The 21,485-nt window shown below is 56.7% G+C and overlaps 2 protein-coding genes across 2 annotated transcripts; both read right to left on the minus strand.

Moving 5' to 3' along the window:
* Nucleotides 1–162: 162 nt before the first annotated feature.
* Nucleotides 163–12,355, minus strand: gjc1 (gap junction protein gamma 1). Its single transcript, XM_077733854.1, has 2 exons — nucleotides 12,207–12,355; nucleotides 163–3,908 (listed from the first exon to the last, which is right to left on the minus strand). Exon 2 carries the CDS (start codon nucleotides 3,852–3,854, stop codon nucleotides 2,337–2,339), a length of 1,518 nt encoding a protein of 505 aa, XP_077589980.1. The 5' UTR covers nucleotides 3,855–3,908; nucleotides 12,207–12,355; the 3' UTR covers nucleotides 163–2,336.
* A 1,788-nt stretch (nucleotides 12,356–14,143) lies between these two features.
* Nucleotides 14,144–21,173, minus strand: eftud2 (elongation factor Tu GTP binding domain containing 2). Its single transcript, XM_077735015.1, has 28 exons — nucleotides 21,007–21,173; nucleotides 20,286–20,405; nucleotides 20,049–20,211; nucleotides 19,902–19,980; nucleotides 19,747–19,822; nucleotides 19,598–19,663; nucleotides 19,493–19,528; nucleotides 19,317–19,407; nucleotides 19,166–19,248; nucleotides 18,920–19,086; nucleotides 18,714–18,838; nucleotides 18,547–18,610; nucleotides 18,398–18,488; nucleotides 18,185–18,320; nucleotides 17,910–18,037; nucleotides 17,645–17,838; nucleotides 17,446–17,557; nucleotides 17,222–17,362; nucleotides 17,053–17,154; nucleotides 16,883–16,965; nucleotides 16,719–16,805; nucleotides 15,891–16,017; nucleotides 15,722–15,809; nucleotides 15,507–15,625; nucleotides 15,311–15,405; nucleotides 15,095–15,248; nucleotides 14,490–14,597; nucleotides 14,144–14,417 (listed from the first exon to the last, which is right to left on the minus strand). The coding sequence occupies exons 2-28, from the start codon at nucleotides 20,391–20,393 to the stop codon at nucleotides 14,322–14,324; spliced, it is 2,919 nt and encodes a 972-aa protein (XP_077591141.1). The 5' UTR covers nucleotides 20,394–20,405; nucleotides 21,007–21,173; the 3' UTR covers nucleotides 14,144–14,321.
* Between the last annotated feature and the right edge of the window lie 312 nt (nucleotides 21,174–21,485).

The following is a 21,485-nucleotide window of genomic DNA, read 5'->3' on the forward strand; positions in this document are numbered from 1 at the left end:
ATAAAATCCAATGGCTTCCACTTTAAATGAGGCAAAAATGGGTGGCAAGTGATACGGAAATCAATGTTGTATACTCACCCCTGGCAGACGTTTCCGGGAGTCTCTTTTTGGGGGACAAAAACAGGAGGAAAAGCTTGAAGAGTCAGAGGCCACGCCGCTTGCTTTCTTTGGACGTTGATTTATTTTTATCTATAAAAATAGGTCTTTTACCATGCATCTCATGTTGATAATCGTTACAGAATGTAGAAAAAAGAAGAAGAAAAAAAAGACTTCCACGGATACAGGACGTATCGTCAAAGGCTCAGGTAGGAAAATACACACACAGACGTTTGGAGCAAATCCACCATCACCGAAGGAAAACAAGGTAGCTTGGCTGTGGACACAAAACCTCTAGCAACACTGGCCTGCCTGGGGAGGCCAGATACACACAAGATAATGGCGGATGCCAATTGTTGCTTTTTGGGGGGCCTATTCCGGACTGGCGGCGGCATGGAGACCAAAAGATGCTACGTTGCTCTTTAGCCTGCCTGTCTGCGCCATGCTAACTTGCTGTTTAGCTGCCTTGTCTGTGGGCCCATATTGGAGCAGACCCTTTGGAAGCATCCAAATATCACCTCTGAGACGTAGTAAGGGCACAATAGCATAGCTTTGCCTTTTGGGGGGGGGGGGGGGGGGCGAATGCTCAATGGCGGCTGGCCACTCTGGCCTTTTCCTTCTCTCTTTCGATTGAGAGTGCCATTTTACAAGCACGCCATCTCTCTCTCGCTCTATCTCACGCTCGGTCAACGTTGGCGAGGATTCGCCCACGCCACGAAGGAGCTGGTTTGGGGGCATTCCCAAGCGGGCAGCACCTTTGGCTCAGTTTGCTTTGCCAGGACTGGGCAAACCGGTTGGCGGGGGCTACTCTGGCTTTTGTTTAGTTTGTTTCTTCCAAGTCATCCAGCGTAGAGACGAGACGCACAAGAGTTGAAGCAAAAACGGGGCTAGAGCCCAAACGAGCAGCACCTGAGTGCAATCCACTGATTGCAATTGGAACCAACCAGACTGCTGGAAAGGGGACGTCTTTATGGCTAAGGACCAAAGGCCAGCCAGCCTTAGTGGACAGCCCTGGCCTCCGTCTTTACGCACTCTTTGCGTTGCAAACTTGCCAGTGACTCCATTCCATTCCATTCCATTCCATATAAAACAAAGTTGATTTGGGAAAAGAGACACAGAGGAACCGGCGTGGTCAATGCTGGCCCATGAGCTCATTTGGAAGCTTTTACTTGAAACTTGGAAGGCAATTGAAAAGAGCACATCCATAAAATAGCCACACCTTGTAAAGGAGGCATCGTTGCCCCTCCCACGCTTATCGTTGCAAAAAAAAAAAGGAAAGTAAAAAGGCTCTGGAAAAAGCCTCATTGTCACGTGGCTTGTTTTCTCTAGCTTTCAATCCCTTAACACACAAACATAGTAAAAAAGAGAGAGAGAAAGTCAGAGAGATAGAGAGAGAGAATTAAAGACAGGAGCGTAATTTTTCCAATAGCATCAGGGAGGAATATGGCCATGGCATTCCGGAGCTTGAAATCTTGGCACTGACACGTCATGTCACGTCATGTCACGTCACACACACACACACACACACACACAAAAAAAACAGTGCTTGGTTTCTTTTTTTTTAAATGGCTTTAACCCTCAGAGTTTTTCACACGATTGATTCACAGTCCAAAGGGGAACACTTGAAATCCATGACACATGCGGCGGCCGGCGCTAGGCCAACCGGCACTGCAACACAAAACCGTCGCCAGCAGGGGGCAGTGTCGGAAAACAAAAAACTACGCCCCCTGTGTTTTTTCTTCTTTTTTTTTTTCACGAGAGGACATCGTATAGTATCACGCGCAAGGGAAGAGCAAAGATTCCACAAACAGCGTTAAAGGAAGGCTAACGGGAAGGGGCTGGGGATAGATGGGGGTCCATCCTCTGGGATGGACCCCCATCCTCTTGGGGCAAAAGTCACTCGGGTCCATTCACTTGCCTCAGCGCAGACTGGACAAAAGGTCAGCCGCCCAATCCATAATGGTGTTTCAATCTCTTGCGGGGTTCTCTAAGGCGGGGCAAACTCGGCTCCGAGAGAGAGAGTTTTTTTTTCCGGGGAAGGAACACTCCCATCAAACGTCCGTTTGGCAGAAAAACAAACAACACAAAGTTCCTTGTTAAGAGGCCACGCTCTTGGAGAAAAGGCTCTCAAAATCCATTTGAAACCATGTGATATGTATTTGGGCAAAAGTGCCAGATCGCAGCTTCGGTTAAAGGGAACGACCATCGGCATTGGCTGGCGTGGTGGTCTTGGCGCTCAGCTAAATCCAGACGGAGGGCTTTCCCTCCCCGGACTTGCTGCTGCTGCCGCTGCTGCTGCCGCTGCTGCTCCCGCCGCCGCCGCTGCCCCCTCCTCCTCCTCCTCCTCCGCCCCCTCTACCCGGCTTGAGTCTGTGCTTGCGTTCCTTGGACGGCCGGGCCGGCGCCACGTTGCTCCGGGGCTCGTCCTCTCGCCCGTCCCCCAGCCGCTCCTCCTGGGCGCGGTGCTGCTGGCTGTAGGCCTGGATGGCGGCCTCCAACTGCTCCTGGGCCTGCTGGATGGCGTCCTTGTCCAGGGCCAGGCGGGCCTCGCCCCCGCCGGGGAAGTTGTCCTCGTTGCTGCCGAACTGCTGCCGTTGCTGCTGCTGCTGCTGCTGCTGCTGCTGACGCTGCTCCTCCTGCGCGATGTTGGCCCTGTTCTGCTTGCACGCCATCTTGGCGTTGCTCAGGTCCGTGTAGGGCATCTGCTCCGGCTTCACCACGATGTTGTAGCCCGGGGGCGCCGAGGGCGCGTTCCAGGAGAAGGGGTAGGCGGCGTATTCGGCCGGCCCGCCGCCGCCGCCGTCCTCCGAGCCCGCCTCGGGCAAGACGCCCGCCGTCGGGCCCCCGCCACCCGGGTCGGCGCCCAGCAGGCCCAGCCGATACTCGTCGTCCTGGGGCGGGCGGCGGCGGCGCTGGCGACGGCGACGCAGGACGTCGCAGATGGAGCCCACCCCCAGGTGGAGCATCTCCCACACGTCCAGCGTCAGGCAGAGGACGGTGACGGCGTACATGATGCGCAGGAAGATGGTCTTCTCGGTGGGGCGCGACACGAAGCAGTCCACGCTGTGCGGGCAGGGCTCGCCCGAGCACACAAAGACGGGCTGGACGCGGAAGCCGTAGAGCAGGTACTGGCCGGCCAGGAAGCCGGCCTCCAGCAGCGTGCGGGTCACCAGCTGCAGCACGTACACCCGCATCAGGCCCTCGTCGCGGATGCGGGCCCGCCCGTCGTGGCGGACCTTGGGCCGGGGCGCCGGCTGCAGCGGGTCGCGGGGCCTCTTGGGCGGCGGCTCCATCTCGGGGACCTCGTAGATCATGGGGTCGTCCTCGCGCTCGTCCTCGGCCTCCTCGCCCCGGTGCTGCCGGGCGCCGAAGCAGATCTTGCGGGGCTTTCTGTGGGTGTAACTCTGGGCGGGGCCCGCCCCGGGAGCCCCGCCCACGCCGGCGCCCTCGTCCAGGCGCGCAATCTTGTTGACGGCGTAGCCCATGTAGACCAGCGAGGGCATGGCCACCAGGATGATCTGGAAGACCCAGAAGCGCACGTGGGAGAGCGGCGCAAAGGCGTCGTAGCAGACGTTCTCGCAGCCCGGCTGGCCCGAGTTGCACACAAACTTGCTCTGCTCGTCGTAGTAGATGGACTCGCCGCCCACGGCCGTCAGGACGATGCGGAAGACGATGAGCACGGTGAGCCACAGCTTCCCCACGAAGGTGGAGTGGTTGTGGATCTCCTCCAGCAGCCGCGTGAGGAAGCTCCAGCTCATGGTGTCGCTGGACAGCGGGGCAGACAGCGTCCCTCTCTCGACGCTTCACGGGCTCTGGGGGAGGACAAGTTGGGAAGGGAGGGGGACGGGTTAGATCGCAGGTGGCCTCCGTCGTCGGGACCGACCCAACCCGCATCCCACGTGATCGCGACTACAGACGCTGGCATTTTCCGGGTCCGCCCGGCTTTTTAAAGAGGACTCTCCGGGGGGGGGGGGGGGGGGGGGGGGGGGGAGACGGCACCGCGAATTTGCCTCTCGTGCCCGGGGCGCTTCCGAGGCCGGGTCGTAATCGAGTGGTTAACGGAGGCAAGAACGCGATACTGTCGCTCTCGTCGCTGCCGCCCGGGGATTTAAAGGCTGCCGGAAAGGAGCCGTCGCCATTCAAAGGAACGCCGCCGCGCAAGCGGCGGGGAGGCCGGGAAATAATCCAAATAGGGAATTGCTATCCTCAAACACACACACGTGCGCACACAGAAATAAATCCTCTTAGTGAGCCGTCTTGTATACGAGGTGCACTTTTGCGGGTGCTTTTCACCAGCTCGCAAGGTAAGGGGTTGAAGCCACGGCTGAAAAGGAAGGCCACGGCTGAAAGGTAAATGTCAGCACGCACGGCTGAAAAGGAAGGCCCTACGTCCACGCTCTCATTGGAAAGCAGCAAGCGGCCGCGTCAAAATCACTGACACGCTGGCACATTCAACGTAGCACCGCCACGCGGGACTTCACTTGCTTCGCCGTCAGCGGGAAAATCCCGTCCTGAATAGCGGCCATTTCAAAAGGTGGCGGACCGCTTTGAACCCATAAAAACTCTCCGGTCAAGTCACATGCACGCACGCATAAACGTTCCGGTGTTTAGGGAAAAGTCAGAGATGGGATATATGCAACTTTTTCTGAAAAATAACAACCCCCCACCCCCGCCCGTGTCTGTCTTGTGTCCTCCCTCGCAGGGCAGATGGTGATGGTGATGGGAGGGGGGGCGGAATGTTGTTCTTCCCCAAAATACTGGCGTGCGCATCCCGGCAGCGTGACCGTATAAGGACACGGGCGCCGGCAGCCAGACGTCAGGAATGGTGGACGCAGACTAAGTAGGAAGTACTTTGTCCCGTGCTGGTTAGTAAAAGACCAACATTTGAAAAATGATCCAAAAGGTGGAGTGGACGTGCTAGCACATCCTGACCAAAGGAGGCGCTCTCCAAACGCTTCCAAACGCTTCCAAACGCTTCCAAACGCTTCCAAACGCTTCCAAACGCTTCCAAACGCTTCCAAACGCTTCATCTCACCTGGCACGTGGCTTTCACAACCTATTTGCGCTGGGGGCGCTTGACTCGGCCTGTGCGCCGTGTCTTGGCGGCGAAGGCGCCAGTCAGCGACGCCACGCCACGCCACCGGAGGCGGTCCCACGTGAGGGATGGCCCAAAGAGTCGAGGCGGATGGGGTGGCCCCAACTGGAAAAAGGCCCTCTATACCCATCCATTACTCCTCCGATAGTATTCATCCATTACATATATCTCTCGGATGAAATATGGAGCATTGAGCAAAACCCTGGCTAATATTCGAGCTATCAAACACATTGGTTGTGAAACAAATCCGCTATCGCGTGGCAAAGTTTCAGTTGAGGACTTGACGTCTCACTAAAAGCACATTACTGCCACCTACAGGAACGGAGGATTTGTTATTTTCATTCTAACGAGTCAAAGCATACTTTTTGAAAACAAAAAGACACATTTATATGAATATACGGGTGGCATTGGCACACATTGGCAAAAAAAAAGCCGGTTTCTCGGAGACAGCGTTTGAGCCAAATGACTTTGAAATATTTCATTTGTCTACGGGGCCGTTGCATTTACATATTGGTAGACATCATTTTACGTAGAGTCTTATTAGGGATGGACTGGGAGGCAGTGCATGCAAATGCTTTGGAAAAAGCTCTCTAATGAGAGCATTTGAGGCCAACGGCTTGATTGTGCATGCTCTGCTTCAACTTGACTGGGTGGCGTCAGCGCACGCATGACCAAACCATCTTTAATAAGCTATTAGCAACAACAATTTGTTCACGTTGGACTAAGCCAATGCCGTTGCCGCCGTTGCCGCCGTTGCCCGACTTTCATCTGTTTGTTTGCGCCTGCGGTACGTAGACACTTAACATGCGCTTGACTGGGGACACCTGCATATTTCAAGTCAATTCTTTCTTTACGCAAGTGAAAATGGAGGGAAAAAAAGGGCTTCTTCTCAGCTCACGTCAGCACGCCATCGCTTGAAATGATGGCGGCGGGGGCGGACGGGCGGACGGCCGGCATCTGCGCCTCGGACAAAGTCCTTTTGAAATGGCATCCCGTTAAAAGTTGGGGAAAAAAGGGAGAGGCAATGAGATTTGCCGCTGATGAGCAGCGCTTAGCGCCGGCAAAGACACGGAGAAATATTTGGACTTGGATGCATTCTGTCAAGCCTGCGCAAATCCCTAATTCCCCCCCCCCCCCCCCCCCCCCTCTCTCACGTCGGCAACAATAAGAGGCGTCCGTCCGACGGGCCGCGAAGCCACCGGCGTCTCCACGCCTTCCCGCTGCGGGCAATCCTCTTTAACTTCATGTGGTGTCACTCAAAGTCCACGGCCGGAGCAAATTGGCTGGGCGGCGTGGGCCTCGGCGGGGGCCTGGGCCGGGGCCTCGGCGCTAATAGGGCCCAACGAGGGCTTCCTTTTGATGTGACTGAATGGGTTTTAGCGGGCCAGGAGTTGATTGGCTGCTTGGCCATCAAAGGCTTCCTCATCCAAAGTCATCTTTTGGAACCTGCCGAAATCTCCTCGGGGAATTTGCTTTTGTTTGGGGTTTTTTTTTTTGGGCTTGGTGGCCGTTGCAGCAGCACACTTCCCTTCCGTTCACACTGTATGGAAATATCCATTTGGAGTTGAGCCACGGAAGGCCATATTTCTCACAAAAGCTCTCTCTCAATCACCGAGTCTCAAGCTCACAGTTTGACATATTTTTTCCGGGCCAAATTTCAAAAAGGGTCCGAAACAGTCACTCCTATTTTTCAGATCACCAGCCGCACCCGAGTAGAAGTGGCTAGCGTTGGATGCTATTTTTCTATACGCCCCCGTACACACAACGTAGAGGCCATGATGGGGAAAAAAAGATACTTTTCCCATCGCGTGACTTCTCGGCAGGGCGTGCGTCGATGCTTCTTTTATTCAGAAGATTCCCAATCTGGAAAGAAGCGGGCCCAGCGGACGCCCCGGGCTCGCCCGATACGGCGGGCGCACCTGGACGCGCGCCGGGCCGCCTCCGCCCCCTTCCGTTAGGGTGCTAATAATAGCCGGCGCATGGCAGGGAGGCCGCGTTGGCCCGCTTGACTCGGCACGAGACGACGATGCGCCGCAATTTTTTTTTTTGGAGTCTGTGGATTTTAGTCATTTAGCCCCAAAAAGTTCAACCCATCAGAAAGAAATCCTTGTTGGCGTCTCCAGAGGTTGAAATGAGCCTTTTGGAGGCGCCCACCTGTGCGTTTTCTGTCGTTGTTTTTTCTTCTTTCACCGCGGCGCACAAACAGTGTCGAGTCCTTTGATGGCGTCGCCTTGGCGCGACTTTTAACGGCGGCGAACGGGATTGCCGATAATAACGGGGGGGGGGGGGGTTAATTGCGCCGCCGGCTCTGCCGGAGATAAGCCGCCCGCCACTTTGGATTTTTGGGGGCTTTTTTGGAGGCATTTGCAGCGTGTCTCCGTTATTGGCTTTGATCGGATGTACTAACGCTAGCGCCGGGTTAGCCGGGTTAGCCGGGGTCAAAAGCAAGCTACGGGCCAGAATCTAGGGGCCTTTCCCCCGGGCGAGACCCCCCTCCCCCGCCGCCACGGACTGGACTAACCCACTTGTGCAGCTGCATTTGCATCCTGGGTATTGAAGCGAAAGATTGAAATGGCGTGGCTCTCGCCGCCATTAAAGCAAAGCGTGAGACGAAGGGAGGGAGGGGCAGTGGCGCGCAGCTGCCGCCGTCTCTCCGCCTCCCGGCCGTCGAAAGGCGGCGCCACGAGAGACGGACGTCGGATGGTGGCACGCGCAGTTCCAAGGACTCCGCCAGGCCCGAGGAGACGGGGCGGCTCGGCACGGGCAAAAATCCGCTCCGAGAGCCAGCCGCCAGCACGCCGCGGTCGTCTGCGGACGTCGGGCGTCAGAGGTCACGGACGCTCCCGCCCCGATTTTCAATGCAAATATCTGTAGCATCTTGGAAGGCGGCGCGCTAAGACGCTTACGCCTTTGGATTTGGCCGGCTGCTTATCGGGGTAGACTCTGATAAGGATTTTGTTCCTCCCTTCGTACGCTTTGGCCTTTTGCCCGCTTTCATTAGGCGGGATGAAATGAGGATGAAATGGGGACGAAATGGCGACGAAATGGCGCCCCTGGCAAATCAGGTAGAGCCACAGGGCGGATTGGGCCATGTCCGTTTTCCACGGCCAAGGAGGATTATTGGCGGTCGACGCGTCTAAGCACCTGACCAGTGACTTTGAAAGCGGCGCCCCCGGGCCGAGCCGCTCTTTACGCTCGGCCCGGCTTATTTCCAGATGCCGGGAAAGCCTCGGGCAGAGGATCTCCTTCTTGGCCAGTCCAAAGTCACCGGCTCCGTTTGACTTGTGCAATATGGAAGGAAGGGCCAAAGGAAGGGTCAAAGGAAGGGCCAAAGGAAGGCCCAAAGGAAGGCCGGCGCATTCCGGCTTTCCTCCATCCCGGAGGAGCCGCGCATCGGGGCGAGGTGGCAAAAGCGGAGATAAAGTCTGGTGGGCGCCCCCATGAATGCTTGATGGGCCGCGGCTCCCGGAGGACGTCAATAATTCAAGGGACGTGAGCGGCCGTAATTGACACCGCGCAGACGTCGGCCCACCAATCAGAGAGAGAGAGCGCCTCTCGTGCTCCCAGAGCTCCCTCGATTTTCCACAAATCTTGAATTGAGGCGCGCCAGGGCGCCAGGACGCCAGGACGGCCCACCCCATCCATAATGACAAGTCAACGCTCACAATGTCCTTTCTTCACCATCGAAAAGGGCCACGTCTTCCAAGGATTGAAAGCTGGCCGCCCCTCCCTGACGGCCGATCAAAAGAGGATTCGCATGAAAGGAAATGTCACCGTGACCTAGCAAAGGGCCAAAAGGGCAAAAAGGGTGCCGGATCAAATGAGAGACAGAAGAAGCCAAAGAAATGAGGGTGCAAAAAGCGAGGAAGGCATCGGGGGGCACTGGCGGGCAAGGCGGGCAAGGCGAGCAAGGCGAGCAAGGCGAGCAAGGCGGGCACGGCTCCACCGCCGCCATATGCACCAAGGAGCTATTTGCGGTCAGGCCTTGGGCACGCATATGTCAAGTGTTCCCTTTCCCTTCTCTTTTGCTTTTGCTTCACACGTAAACTTTTCTACGAGGCCCCAACGGCCCTCTTGTCCGTCCGTCCGTCCGTCCGCGGCCACTCGACTAAGACAAACGTCACTTTCTTGAGCCGTGAGCGTGGGACAAAAGGACAAAAGGAGGCCGAGGACGCTGACACGCAAGATTGGCAACGCCAAATGGTTTGGATTTGGACTGGCGGCCAAGCACGCTTCTTCTTTCTTCTCCCGTCATCTCACGGTGCTGGAATAACGACGAGGAAAGCGTTCCAATCAATGGAGTGGCCGCCGCCCGCCCGGCGGATTGCCCATTTAGCCCAGAGTGGCCTCGGCGTGACGTTTGCAAGGGCTTTTACACCAGTGGTCGGATGCGGAAACGGCCCAAAAAAAAAAACACACACACACACACACACACACGTCAGCCCGGCGGCCTGTTTTGTATATAGAAGGGGACAAAAATAACCACGGAGCGCGAGCGGGAGGATGGGTGGGTCGGTGGGTTTTTTGGCCTTCCCGCTATTTTTACGGGGGCGCCATCCCCTTTGGAGACGCTCCATTGCGCAGAATTAGCCAGACGCGTCAAACGCCGCCGGCGAGTACGGCCGCGCCACCCGCGCCTCGTCCGTCGGGCCAAAACACCGACGCCTGACCCGGAAGAGGGGCCCCGACCTTCGAGAGAGAGGGAGGGAGAGAGCGAGAGGAGAAGAGAGGAGGGGGCCGAGGTGACCAAACGGGGATAATGTGTGCGTGCGCGCATCCGCTGAGTCACGGCCCGCCGTGCCAGCTGCAAATGCGGCCCAAAAATGGCCTCCCCCGTGCACCAAAGACCACCGCCGCGCATCGTGCGTGCTTTTCTGCACTCGGTGACAGAGACAGCCCGAGAAGGGGATAACTTGCTCGCTCCCTCGGCGGCGACCGCACGACGGGCGGCCTCCCAAGCGGGACGCTGACGCTGAGCGAGGGGGACGGCGACGAGCGTGCCGAGCCGTCAGGCGGAAGCGCGCGGGCACGGAGGCATCGGGCGGAAAGAAGCTGGCGCGTGGCGCGGGCCGGCCGGCCGGCCGGCCGGGGGGCCTTTTGCGAGGCGCCCGCTTTCCGTGGGAACGAGGACAGACGGGGGATGGCGAGCGGATTTGGGAAAACGGAAGGGAACGGCCTCCTGCCAACCCACAAACACCACTCGGTCCTCAGAACAAATGAAGCCGATAGGACATTATTGGACATGGTAACAACGATGCTAAATGAATTCCCTGCACCATAGGAAAAGACATTGTCAAGTATCCCAAAAGCACGCCGTAATTGAATGTTAACATGAATTTTCAGCTGCCAGATTTCAAGGCGAAATGGCTTCCAAGGCCCGCCCGCAAACGGCATTACGAGGAATCTAGTGTCAAAATGTGACCAGCCTCTTTAAGCACTGTTGGGGAAATTCCCTCCCATATACTTTGTACGCCTTGAGGACGGGACCACCAAACGGAGACGACAAGTCGTGCTTGGCACGGCCGGCTTTTGCTGAACTGGCGCTTTCCAGCAGACGCGCTTATTTGTTGACGTGGCTTGCTTTATTTTAACCAGCGGCGCGCCAAAATGATTCTGACGGAAGGCAAAGGTTTTCGGCCAGTGCTTTTTTTTATGCCAGCTTCATTCCCAGCGAACCTTGGGTCGCCAACGCTAGCCCGAGGTTAACGCCCGCCCGCCCACGGCGACGTTAAACCTTCACTTGTCAAAAGCGGAGGCCCTCAAATCCGGTCGTTACTCGTCAGCCGGGGAGTCTGGCCGCTTGGCGCCACCCACAACCACGTGAAGCGCCGACTGCGGAGCAAATCCACTTCATTGTCATCCGCGCTTGACCCTGAACGGGAGGTCTGTCCGTCCGTCCGTCACGTTGCGGTCCCGCCCCGCCCCTCCCGGGACGCCCCAGGGGAATAAGCCACGCCGGACCCATCACCCCGCATCTAGGCCACGTCGGACGTATCGTGTGCCGCGCGATACGTTGACGCGTACGACGTGTATGCGTGAGACGCCGTCCGGCGACTTTGGGCCGACATTCCCGGCGGGAAGGTGGACGCCGCCCGCTACGTCCCCGGAACAAGGCGACCGGGCCTAAAACCGACCCAGTCGGCCGACCCACAAAAGCGTACGTTCGGCCTGGGAATTCTGGGAATGGTTTGACGTTAAGGCCTTTGTTTAAGAGGCCGCTAGTGTCTGGGCCTCCTTCGTCTGGCGTAGCAACAACGCTCAACGGGCGCACCGTCGGATTCAAGTGTGTTGGCCAAAGGAGCCACGGAAAAGGCTCTGGAATCGGGGGAACCCCGGAGCACTGGAGTTGGCTAGCTTGCCGCGGCAAAACCATCAAGCTCGTCCAACGGGGTTAGGGGGGGCACAAATAAAGACTGGGGACACGAAAAAGCTCAACTGTCCTCTTGGGTTTAAGCCGTGGGAAATTGTGGCTAGGCTTAAAGGACGTATTCCCATTTTGCATTCTTCTCAAGTCTTGGCCCTGTTCGAAGCACCCGTGGGAAAAGCGGGCCCTCAACACACACACAATGGTTGACACGGCGGGAGGAAAAAGGCTCAAAAAATGCCCAAGCATAGCTGGAAACTGCATGAGACTGGCCAATGACAGTAGAGCCAGAGAACCAAAGTAGTCCGGCCATGCCCTCAACACCAAACCGGCCTCTTTGAACAGTGGCGGCAAAATAGAAAGAGACGTTTGCCCACCGACGGTGAGCGGGGAGAATATTTGGGATCCCAATCCGTTTGAGAGCGCCGTCATATCCAACGTGGGATGAAATGAGTGGCGCTGATCCAATTAACACATGGCATTTAAGTAAGTGCATGGCGCGTGATGTCAGGTGAAATCAAATTAAAAACATTAAATAAAAACACAGTTTTCTCTTTGTCCGATGGGATCACACGGCTGACTATCCCTTTGAAAAGGAGGATTACTATAGTAAAAGAGAGAGAGAGAGAGAGAGAGAGAGATTTGTCTTACCGCGCGGCGAGCCTGTGAAGATGCTTTGGGGATTCAAGAAGATCGCCTCCAAACTTGTGGACTTTGCTCGTTGCGTCGTCCGTGGGGGAGTCGCCGATTTGTTCAGCGGCCCTTCATGTTCTCTCCTCCGCTCTTGGCCGGCTTGTCTTTGCACGAGGTTCTCGCTCGGTCTCTCGGTCACTCGGTGGTCGGCTGCGTAAAAGCGGCGCCCCGATCCTGCAGGCGGGCCCGTTTGGTCCTGGCGGTGGCGCTGGCGCTGGCGCTGGCAGTGTCCGTGGCCGTGGCGGCGACGGCTGATGACGGCGACTCACTCGGGCTCATGTCGACGCTCTCGTCCGGAGCTTTTGTGGGGGGAGGCGGCGGCGGCGGCGACGGCGCTCACCGCTTGTCGATCACATGGTTCCCCGAGCGTGGCTCGGCATCCATCGAGCCTGCCTACCTGCCTTCTTTCCTTCCTGCCTTCCTTTCTTCCTTCCTTCCTTCCTTCCTTCCTGCCTGCCTTCCTTCCTCCCTTCCTTTCCTCCCTCCGACTGTTGATCGCCGGAGACCAGCGCTCAGATGGCGTGGAGGGGGGCAGATCGCCGCTCGCTCATCGGTTCCTATCTTTGTGGAAAATGTTCCGCGTGGATGTCGCAGCAGCAGCAACAACAGCAGCAGCAGCCGTACGACGGCAACGGCAGCCGAACCCGTGACTCTTTCCCTCTCCCCATTTCTCTCTCGCTCTCTGCCTGCCTCGAACCCCCACCCCCATCCCTTGAATGACAGCCGGCCGTAGAGGGGGGGGATCTCGTTCTCGTTCTCGCGAGCGAAGCGCGTGCACAGCCGTGACCGAGCACGCTGCGCGTGCCTTCCGTCGGAGGGGGGGTCAGCATCTGTTGAGAGCGCAGACGCCGGCAAATAAATCAGCCGGCTAATAAATGGATGTTATGGATCAGTGCCGCCCGCGGCCAAGTAAGAGGGGGGCGGGTATCGGGGGGTTTAATGCCAAATCCCAATTAAAGACGAATGCTTTCATTGGCCCAAGCACATGTCAGGCCCCGGAGTTTTCCAAGCCGCTGCCATTGTTGGCGACGGGCTCAAAATGGACGTCAGAAGGCCCAAAGTCGAAGGCGGACATCATTTAGTGACCATTTGGAGAATTCTTTTCATCTGCGGGGTACACGGTGGAACAGGGCCGACCGACTCGCCGCCTGCTTCTGTTTGAGCCCGCGGGTTAGAGCACACACCACCCACCGACGCAGACGTGAATCAGGACGGGAAGGCGCCTCCGGCCCGGGGAGTCACGCCGTCTGTCACGTGGCCACGTCTTGGCTTTCCTTACTGGGACAACGCTTCCCCCAAAGCTCTTGGATGGGACCCAAGCGGGAACGTTGGCATTTGCCAGGCAGGCCCGGTTCAACCAAAACGGGCCGGGGCTTTTGAGGGTTTGGAAGCTTGTTGTCGACCGTAAAAAGGCTCCATTTTTTTCTTCTCTTTCTCCCAACGTGTCCGGCCCGTCAAGACAAAGAAGGCCCGAGAGAGAAAGGGACCGTGAGGGCTCCGTCCGTTGCTTTCTTCCGCGTATTCTATATTTAGCAGCGGCGCTTGGGGGGCCTTGAGCGCTCAGACCGGCGAGAAGCGCCGCCGCCGCCGCTGCCACGGTCGTGCGAGAGGGAGGCCCAACACACCGACCGGATGGTGTCGTGGGAAATCTCGTCTATTTCCGCCCGGTCCTCGAGACGTAGACACAAATGACGAAGGACGCTTGACAAATGGCATCACCGATTAAGAGGCCAGCCGGAAACACGCGCTCTTGATATTGGCGGGGCGTGGCGACTCGGCTTTCTCAGAAAAAAAAGAAAAAAAAAACAGTGGAAAAGGAGTTGTTCTGTGGCCAGATCATGTGATCATCAAAAGGACATCTGCTGTTGACCTCCCAAAATGATCAGTCAGAAGACTTTCTTCAAGTACAAAGATTCCTTTTTAATGAGTTCTACGATAACAATTTTGTACAAAAGGGGATTTATAAAAGAAAGAATAAAACACGAAGCACGATGCATATTTAGCACGGGCAATACGATGGACTTTTTTTTTGTCTTGGCTGAATTGAAAGCGTTAGCCCCATGCTAGTGGGACTCACATGGGATAATTCAGCACCACGTCCTGCTTGGCCAGCTCCAGCAACATGGGATCGTCGAAGAACTTGCTGATGCTCACGTCCTCGCTTAAACCCTGTCGGACAAAACAGACGCTCCACGTCAGCGCGCCGGGCGCCCGGGAAAACACCAGAGGTAGAAGGCTGACCTTGCGCCGCCGGGTCTTGATCATGAACTCTCGGGCCAGGTGCGGGGCGGGCTGGGGCTCCAGGGGCCTGATCACGATGCTCTTGTCCAGCGGGTCGCCGGGAACGATCTGGACAACCGACGGGTCAGACATTTCTCACACATTTTAGCCGTCGTCTTTAGTCATGTCGCCGCCGCCGACGGTAGAAGACACGCCCCGTCGGGCAAAGTTTCCAGCCCGATCCCAGGTTTGTATGGCGATAGGCGTTTTTGTCCCGAGTGGGGCCGGAAGCCGCCCGCCGGTCCGATTTGCCAGAGTCCACGGCTCTGCTATTTCCATCTCAAGCACTCTCCAGATGTACAAGTGACGCATTCAAGTGTCCACTTGGAGAATTAACTCCACGAGACAATCCATCAAGGGCGATGGATGCTACCGCTGAGTGGACGCCTTTTTCCTTTTTTTTTTTTTATGTCTCCACCTCTCATCCGCCGCCACCGAGTCAAGAACACGTCCATCACGTCGACGGCCGAGCAAACTCCTTCGCGCTGGTCGGCACGTTGCCGGGCAAAACCGGCGGCGTGACGGACAGACGGGCGAGGGGGGGGGGGAACGGGGGGGCTGCCTACCTGCCAGTGGTGAAAGACGGACAGCGCGAAAGCCTGTCCCTGAGTGTGCGTGCGAAGGTCCGTCTCGAAGCCGAAGGAATCGATGGCCGGGATGAAGGCCTTGATGGTGTAGAGGGGAGAGCCCGGGATGGGCGCGTCCTGCGTCACGTGACCCCTGACCCCCCAGACAAAAGAGGGTTAGCGCCGGGAGGGCCGCCCGGCCGCAGACGGACGGACCTTCTCCGGGCCAGGACCGTGTAGACGGCGGACACGCAATCGGCCGGCGCCTGGACCTCCACAAAGTAGTACGGTTCCATCAACCTGGGAGTGGCCTGAAAACAACAAAAGTAAGTGGTGGTCGCCGAGGCGGGAAACGGGAAAGGGGCGTAAACCGAGGAAAGACAGGAGGACGGGAGGACAGAGGCTGGCTCACCATGAGGAAGGCCGAGTAGACCACTCGCCTGGCGGTGGGGATGACCTGGCCGCCGCCGCGGTGGAGCGGCTCCTGAGCGATGACGGCGTCCAGGATCTTGAATTTGACGTTCCGGATGGCTGCAAGAAAAGGGAAGACGGACAAAGACCGGCTCTTGAGATAACGGCCATGACAATTGCTTTGATGATGATGAGGAGGAGGATGATTGGGCTTACGTTCGTCACACAGCGGGCCCTCTCTCGTGCCCCACTGGAATCCCTGAACGATACTGTCTTTGACAGAGCCCAGCAGCGCCTTGTCCACCTGAAATTACGTTAAAAAAAAAAACAAATCAATAGAAACCCACGCGCATTTCCTCCCCTCCTTTTCTTTTGAAATTCAAACCTCCGAAGGTAGCGTGTCGTCCACCAGGATGTTGGGACCGGTGGTGTCGGGTCCAAAGGCCCAGATGGACCTGGCGGCCAGCAGATCCCAGTCGTACTTGGTCTGGAAAAACTCGCCCAGTTTCTTCCTGGTGGGGAAAGAGGGAGGGAGGGAGGGAGGTTAGATCCTTTTTTTCAGAGAGGTGTCAGCTGTGACCTAACATAAATAGGAGGTGGCTGGATGGAGCGCTTCCGGCGAGCACGGGGGTTAACGGAAGAAAAACAACCTCCGTCTAATGGGGTGCAAAGTGTGACTGTGGCGACGTAGCCACCCGGACGTGCGGGAAGTCTCTCTCGCCTCGCCGGTGGCGCCGGCAGCCTTTCAATTAGCTTAAGTGAGCCCGAGCCGATCGATACGGCCAGGAGGCTCTTTTCAACGGCTACGCATTCTCTCTCTCTTTTTTTTTTGTCTTCCTCAACGCAAGCTTGTTTATTTTCTGTCCAAATATTCCGCAAGAGAAACGTCCCATAAAAGGAATGATTGAATTCCATTTCATTCCAGCCAAACACACTCCGGGGAATGAAAAAAAAATCATTGGGCCGGGAGGGCAAATTTCAAAAAGAAAGAAAGAAACGCCGCCCCCACGTGCCAACGCCGTGCATTTTCTCCCGTGGCGCCGTGGCGTAATTAAAAGCGCAAACGGCCGCTCCTTCCCCGGCGCCCGCACATTTGTCAGCGGCTAAACGAGGCCGAGGGAGAAATATGGCCGCGCCCGGGGAGCCGTTAAGACGCGGACGTCCGACGGGGGGACGGGGGGGGGGATAAATGTGCCGGCGTGCCACGTCATACCTATTCCAAGTGATCTGCACCACCTCGTTCTCAATGTCCTCGGCCAGCCCCTTCTCCAGGGGCTCGGCGATCATGGTGATCTTGTTCCTGCCCACGGCGAGGGAGAGAAAGCCACCTTTAACTTTGAGCCGGCCCCTTTGGTAAAGCGGGAGTACGACACTGACTTTTTATTGGGCGTCTCGGCAAAACACTTTAAAGACGACGTCTCCACCACCGTCTCGCAGAAGGTCACCACCGGGTCGGCGACCTACGCGGGAACGGAAGGGGAGAGCTGAGTGCCGGGGCCGGGACCGGAGGCCCCTCCCCCCCTCCGAAAAGAGAAAGGACGCCCCACCTTGATGTCGATCTCAGAGTACATCTTGCGCAGGTCGTGCATGACGCAGTCCAGGTAGAGCTCCCCGGTGCCCAAAATGACGTGCTCGCCAGACTCCTCCACCTACGGACCGAGGAGGCAGACGTCTGAGCAGCCGCGGCGACTAACCCGGACTCGGCCGGACTCGCACCTTGGTGGTGAGGGAGGGGTAACTCTTGTTGACCTTGCGTAGTCCGTCCAACATCTTGGGCAGCTCCGACGGGTTGACGGGCTCCACGGCGATTTTGATGACCGACGCCGTGTTGAACTTCAGGGGTCGGAAGATCTGAGCCTGGAGAAGGCCAGAGAGGCGGGTCAAGAGCGCGGCCGGCCGCCCCGTCTGGCCGTCGTCGGACGGAGTCGGTCGGCCCGGACCTCTTCGTTCCCCCGGGGCTCGGTGACGGTGGCCGTTTTGACGATGGGCTGGTCGCAGCCTTCGATCAGGACCCAGTTCCCGGCGGGGACTCGATTGACTTCTATTTGGTACCTGGCAAAAGTCGAGCCAGCGGAGGATGACGACAGACGCACTGGGGGGAGAGAAAAAAAAAAAAAAAAAAGTCGAGTCCCAACCCACCTGGCCACGGAGATCCAGAGGCGGCCCACGGTGCAGACTTGGGAATCCTCCTCGTCCTCCAAAGTGTAGTTCTCGCCCAAGACCTTGACCGGTTGTCCGGCCTGGATGGTCCCGCTCAGCACGCGGCCGAAGGCGTGGAACTGAACGCCGTCCTCGGTGCTGTACATCTTGGTGGTGTGGCACATCAGGGGGCCCTGAAGAAAACAAGCCGCTTGGATTGGTCGCCAGCCACCCGGTGCCGACATAACCGGAGGTGAAAACTGACTTCGGGGTCACACTCGGCCATGGCTTCCCCCAGGTCAGAGTCCAGACCGCCCGTGTAGGTGTGCTCGATCTTGTTGCGGCCGCCATCTTGCGGCGACGGGATGTGCTGCACGCACATGTCCACCAAGCCTGCGGAGAGACAGAAAAGAAGTCGCGGGACGACGGCTGAAATGTCACCACGTGTTTTCGCCTTTACGGCGGTGCGAGTGGGCTCTTATTTTCCATACTGTGACGACTACGCTTGCGCCTATTATGCCAATCAAGTGAGATACATACCGGTGAACTCTCCAAAAAAGCGATTGCACACCAGCCTCAGCAGTGGCCGGATGTTAAGTTTGAGTTCTTCTTTGCTCAGGTGGACCCCCAGTTCGTCCAGAACCCTGGGGAGGGACGTGTCCACGTCCCCGACCACCTAAAAAATATAATATAATATGCCAATTTGCTGGGACGGACTAGAGCTCCTGGGATGGGTGGGCGTGGCGCGCAAACCTGCGAAAGAATTTTGTAGAGGGGCTCCAGGACAAACTCCACAAAACTGCGCTGGGAGTTGCTGGTGGGAGCTTTCTTGGTGAACTTTCGCCTGGACCAGACAAACCGTTGGAGAAAACCCGCCCGACTGGAAAAAGAAATCAACTCACGTTTTGGGGTTAAAGTAGATGTCTCCCCACAGTCTCTTGGAGAATTCCATGTAATTGATGTCACCTAAAACAAGAAGAGAAAAAAAAAAGGGAGTGACGCCGGCGAGAAAAGGAGGCACTTGGGCCGCGGCGGTGGCTGTGGCTGGCCGGCTGGCTGCGGGGCGCACCGTAGGTGTCGGCGTAGATCTTGGCAAAGGAGCCCAGGGTGAAACAAATGCTGTACTGGGAGCTGGCGAAGCACACGTTGCCCAGGAGAGGAGACACCACCAGGTTCTCGTCGGTAGAGTAGGTGCTGGGTGGTGGAGAGGGAGAAGCGCCGACCGGTGAACGCCGGCCACGGACACCGGCGGTCGGGCCAAAGGCCGAGACGTACTTGAGCAGACCGTTGACCTCGTCCACAATGTGGCGCAGTTTGTAATAAGCGTCGGTGGGCGGCAGCTTGAGCTCCACGATGAGTCGGTCCACCTTGTTGATGCAGATGGTGATGGCCATGCGCTCCTGGACGGCGTGCTTGATCAGCCGCTCCGTGTTCAGCATCACCTGCGGACCAGCGCGCCGTCACTCGCATCGCCGACCGCCGTGCTCCGACGCCACCACCGGGGCCACCACCGACACCCACCCCTTCCGCCGCATCGATGAAGAGGACCACGCCGTCAGAGATGCGGATGCTGGACGTCACCTCGTCGGAGAAGTTGACGTGGCCTGCCGGGGGAGACGGAACGACCTCACTCTCCCCTGTGGCCGTGGGCGTGGCTAACCAGCTGGCTTACCTGGCGTGTCCATGATGTTTAACAGGTAGGATTTGCCTCTGGAGTCGGGCAAAACCAGCGTGACGGGGGTGCTCTTGATGCCAACTCCTCTCTGTCAAAGACAACACGTCCAATTGGTTATAGGCTTAATTCCACGCGTTATTTGTAAGGCTTCTACTCCGTCGCGCCACACTCACCTCCTGCTCCGTAAAGAGGATGTCGGTGTATCGCAGCTGAAAAGGAGACAATCAACTTAAATCAGAGGAGGCAAATTCCCGGCCGTGGGTGGACGGCGCGCTCACGTCTAGGTCGTCTCTTTTCCGGATTTCTGGGTGCGTCTGCTCGATCAAGCAGTCCACGAAGCACGTCTGAAAAGCAATTTTGCCGGGACGACACGATGACGCGGCGTGTGGCGGAGGAAGACGGAAGGCGCGAGGGGGGGGGGCTTCACCTTGCCGTGGTGGAGGTGACCGCACAGGGTGACGTTGCGAATCAGTTCCGTGCTGTCCATCAGGTCGGCCAGGAATCTGTCGGGGGGGAGGAGGAAAGTTACGGCCCGGCGCTTTGACCGCTTGGCCGTCAAAGCGTCCGTGGGCGCCGGCTCACTCCATTTCGTAAACGGTGCTCGGCAACTCTTGCTCCATCAGGGTGAACTGCCTGTGTCGCACCGGTTTGATGATGGGCTCTTGAAGGGAGCACAAAAAAAAAGGTCAAATGGGGCTTTTTCTTTTGAAATCCCAAACGCCATCCAACCTGTGAGCGGCTGCGTGTCCTCCTCCTGGACGATGGTCTCCACTTCCGGCCCGTACACTTCCTCGGCCGTGGGATAGTACTTCTTGTCCTCGTGCAGGACCACTTCCATACCGGGCGCGTCCTCGTCGGCGTCGGCCGGCTCGTCCTCGTCGTCATCTCCCCCCTGAAAGACAACGGGACGCGTGGTGAAGACGCGGCTTAAACGACGCCGTTAGCGGGGCCGGAACCAGAGGGGACCTCGTCGCCGTCTCGCTCCTCCGCGTCCAAGTCGTTCTCGTCGTCGTCGTCGGAGTCCAGCTCGGGACCGATGTAGTTGCCAAATTCGTCGTACAGATCGGCCTCCATCTTACAGAGGACCTGAAAATGAGACGCTCGTGTGGTTACCGGGCTCTGTCAAAGGCACTCAAATGAAACTAAACCACAACACGACAATGCGACACCACATTCGATTTCGCGTCCGAGTGAGAGGGGCTATTGAATCCCATTGTACCTTCTTTAAAGAGGCCAAGTAAGCTTTTAGCTACGGTTCATCAATGGTCTGTGACCGTGCAGGTAAAATGAGAGCTAAGGGAGATGATAAAAACGGGGAGATAGTTACGTGTGCTAGTACATAAGGTGCTCTCTCCTTGTACCCATTTACCCCAGGAGGGAAAAGAAAAAAAATCTCAAGTTTGCAGCTAACGCTGCTCGCACTGGGACCATTTGGACCGAAACACATTTGTTTAAACAATCCAATTATGTCCAAAACGTGAGAACATAGTCTACAGTCACCCCCATCACACTAATACATGCAAATATATACATATTCGATAGGTATCAACTCATTTAGAGTGTTCATTAGCATGCTAGCGAGGCGCAGAATGAATGGCACTCGAAACGTTGGCGCTACGTTGTGCAAAAGTAAGAAGGCCATTTGACGACGACAAGCCACTCCAAGCTAAAGATGGATGACACTTACCTGTTGTTTACTTTGAAAAATGAAATCACGTACTGTTTAGGACGCTGTATAGGAAACTCTGCGAAGCTATTAACAAAGATATGTTATTGAAGAAAGCGCCATGCGCGTACGACACTTTGTTCTTGCTTTCTTGTTTTACTAGCGAAGAATCTCTCAACGCAACTCGCTATCGCCCCCCGTTTAAGGGTGGTGGGTTATAGAACGACATGTTGGAAAGGGACGTCAATGAAGTTTAATCCATCTCCATTTTTATTTGGATACTTGGCAATTATGGCTGATGAGTATAAATGGAATTTCAGATTGTGCGATATTTTAGAATGACCTTGCCCGGACGTGACTTTTTCAACGACTTATTTCGGTTTCTCCTGAGTAACACCCACTTTGTGGAGTAGCACCACTCATTTGGTTGTGGGCAGCTGTTCTGTTGTGAAATGACAATGAAAAAAATGTCATTGATAATATGACCATCGGATGGCGTA

Source organism: Stigmatopora nigra, chromosome 15 (assembly GCF_051989575.1).
Source record: "Stigmatopora nigra isolate UIUO_SnigA chromosome 15, RoL_Snig_1.1, whole genome shotgun sequence".
NCBI lineage: Eukaryota > Metazoa > Chordata > Actinopteri > Syngnathiformes > Syngnathidae > Stigmatopora > Stigmatopora nigra.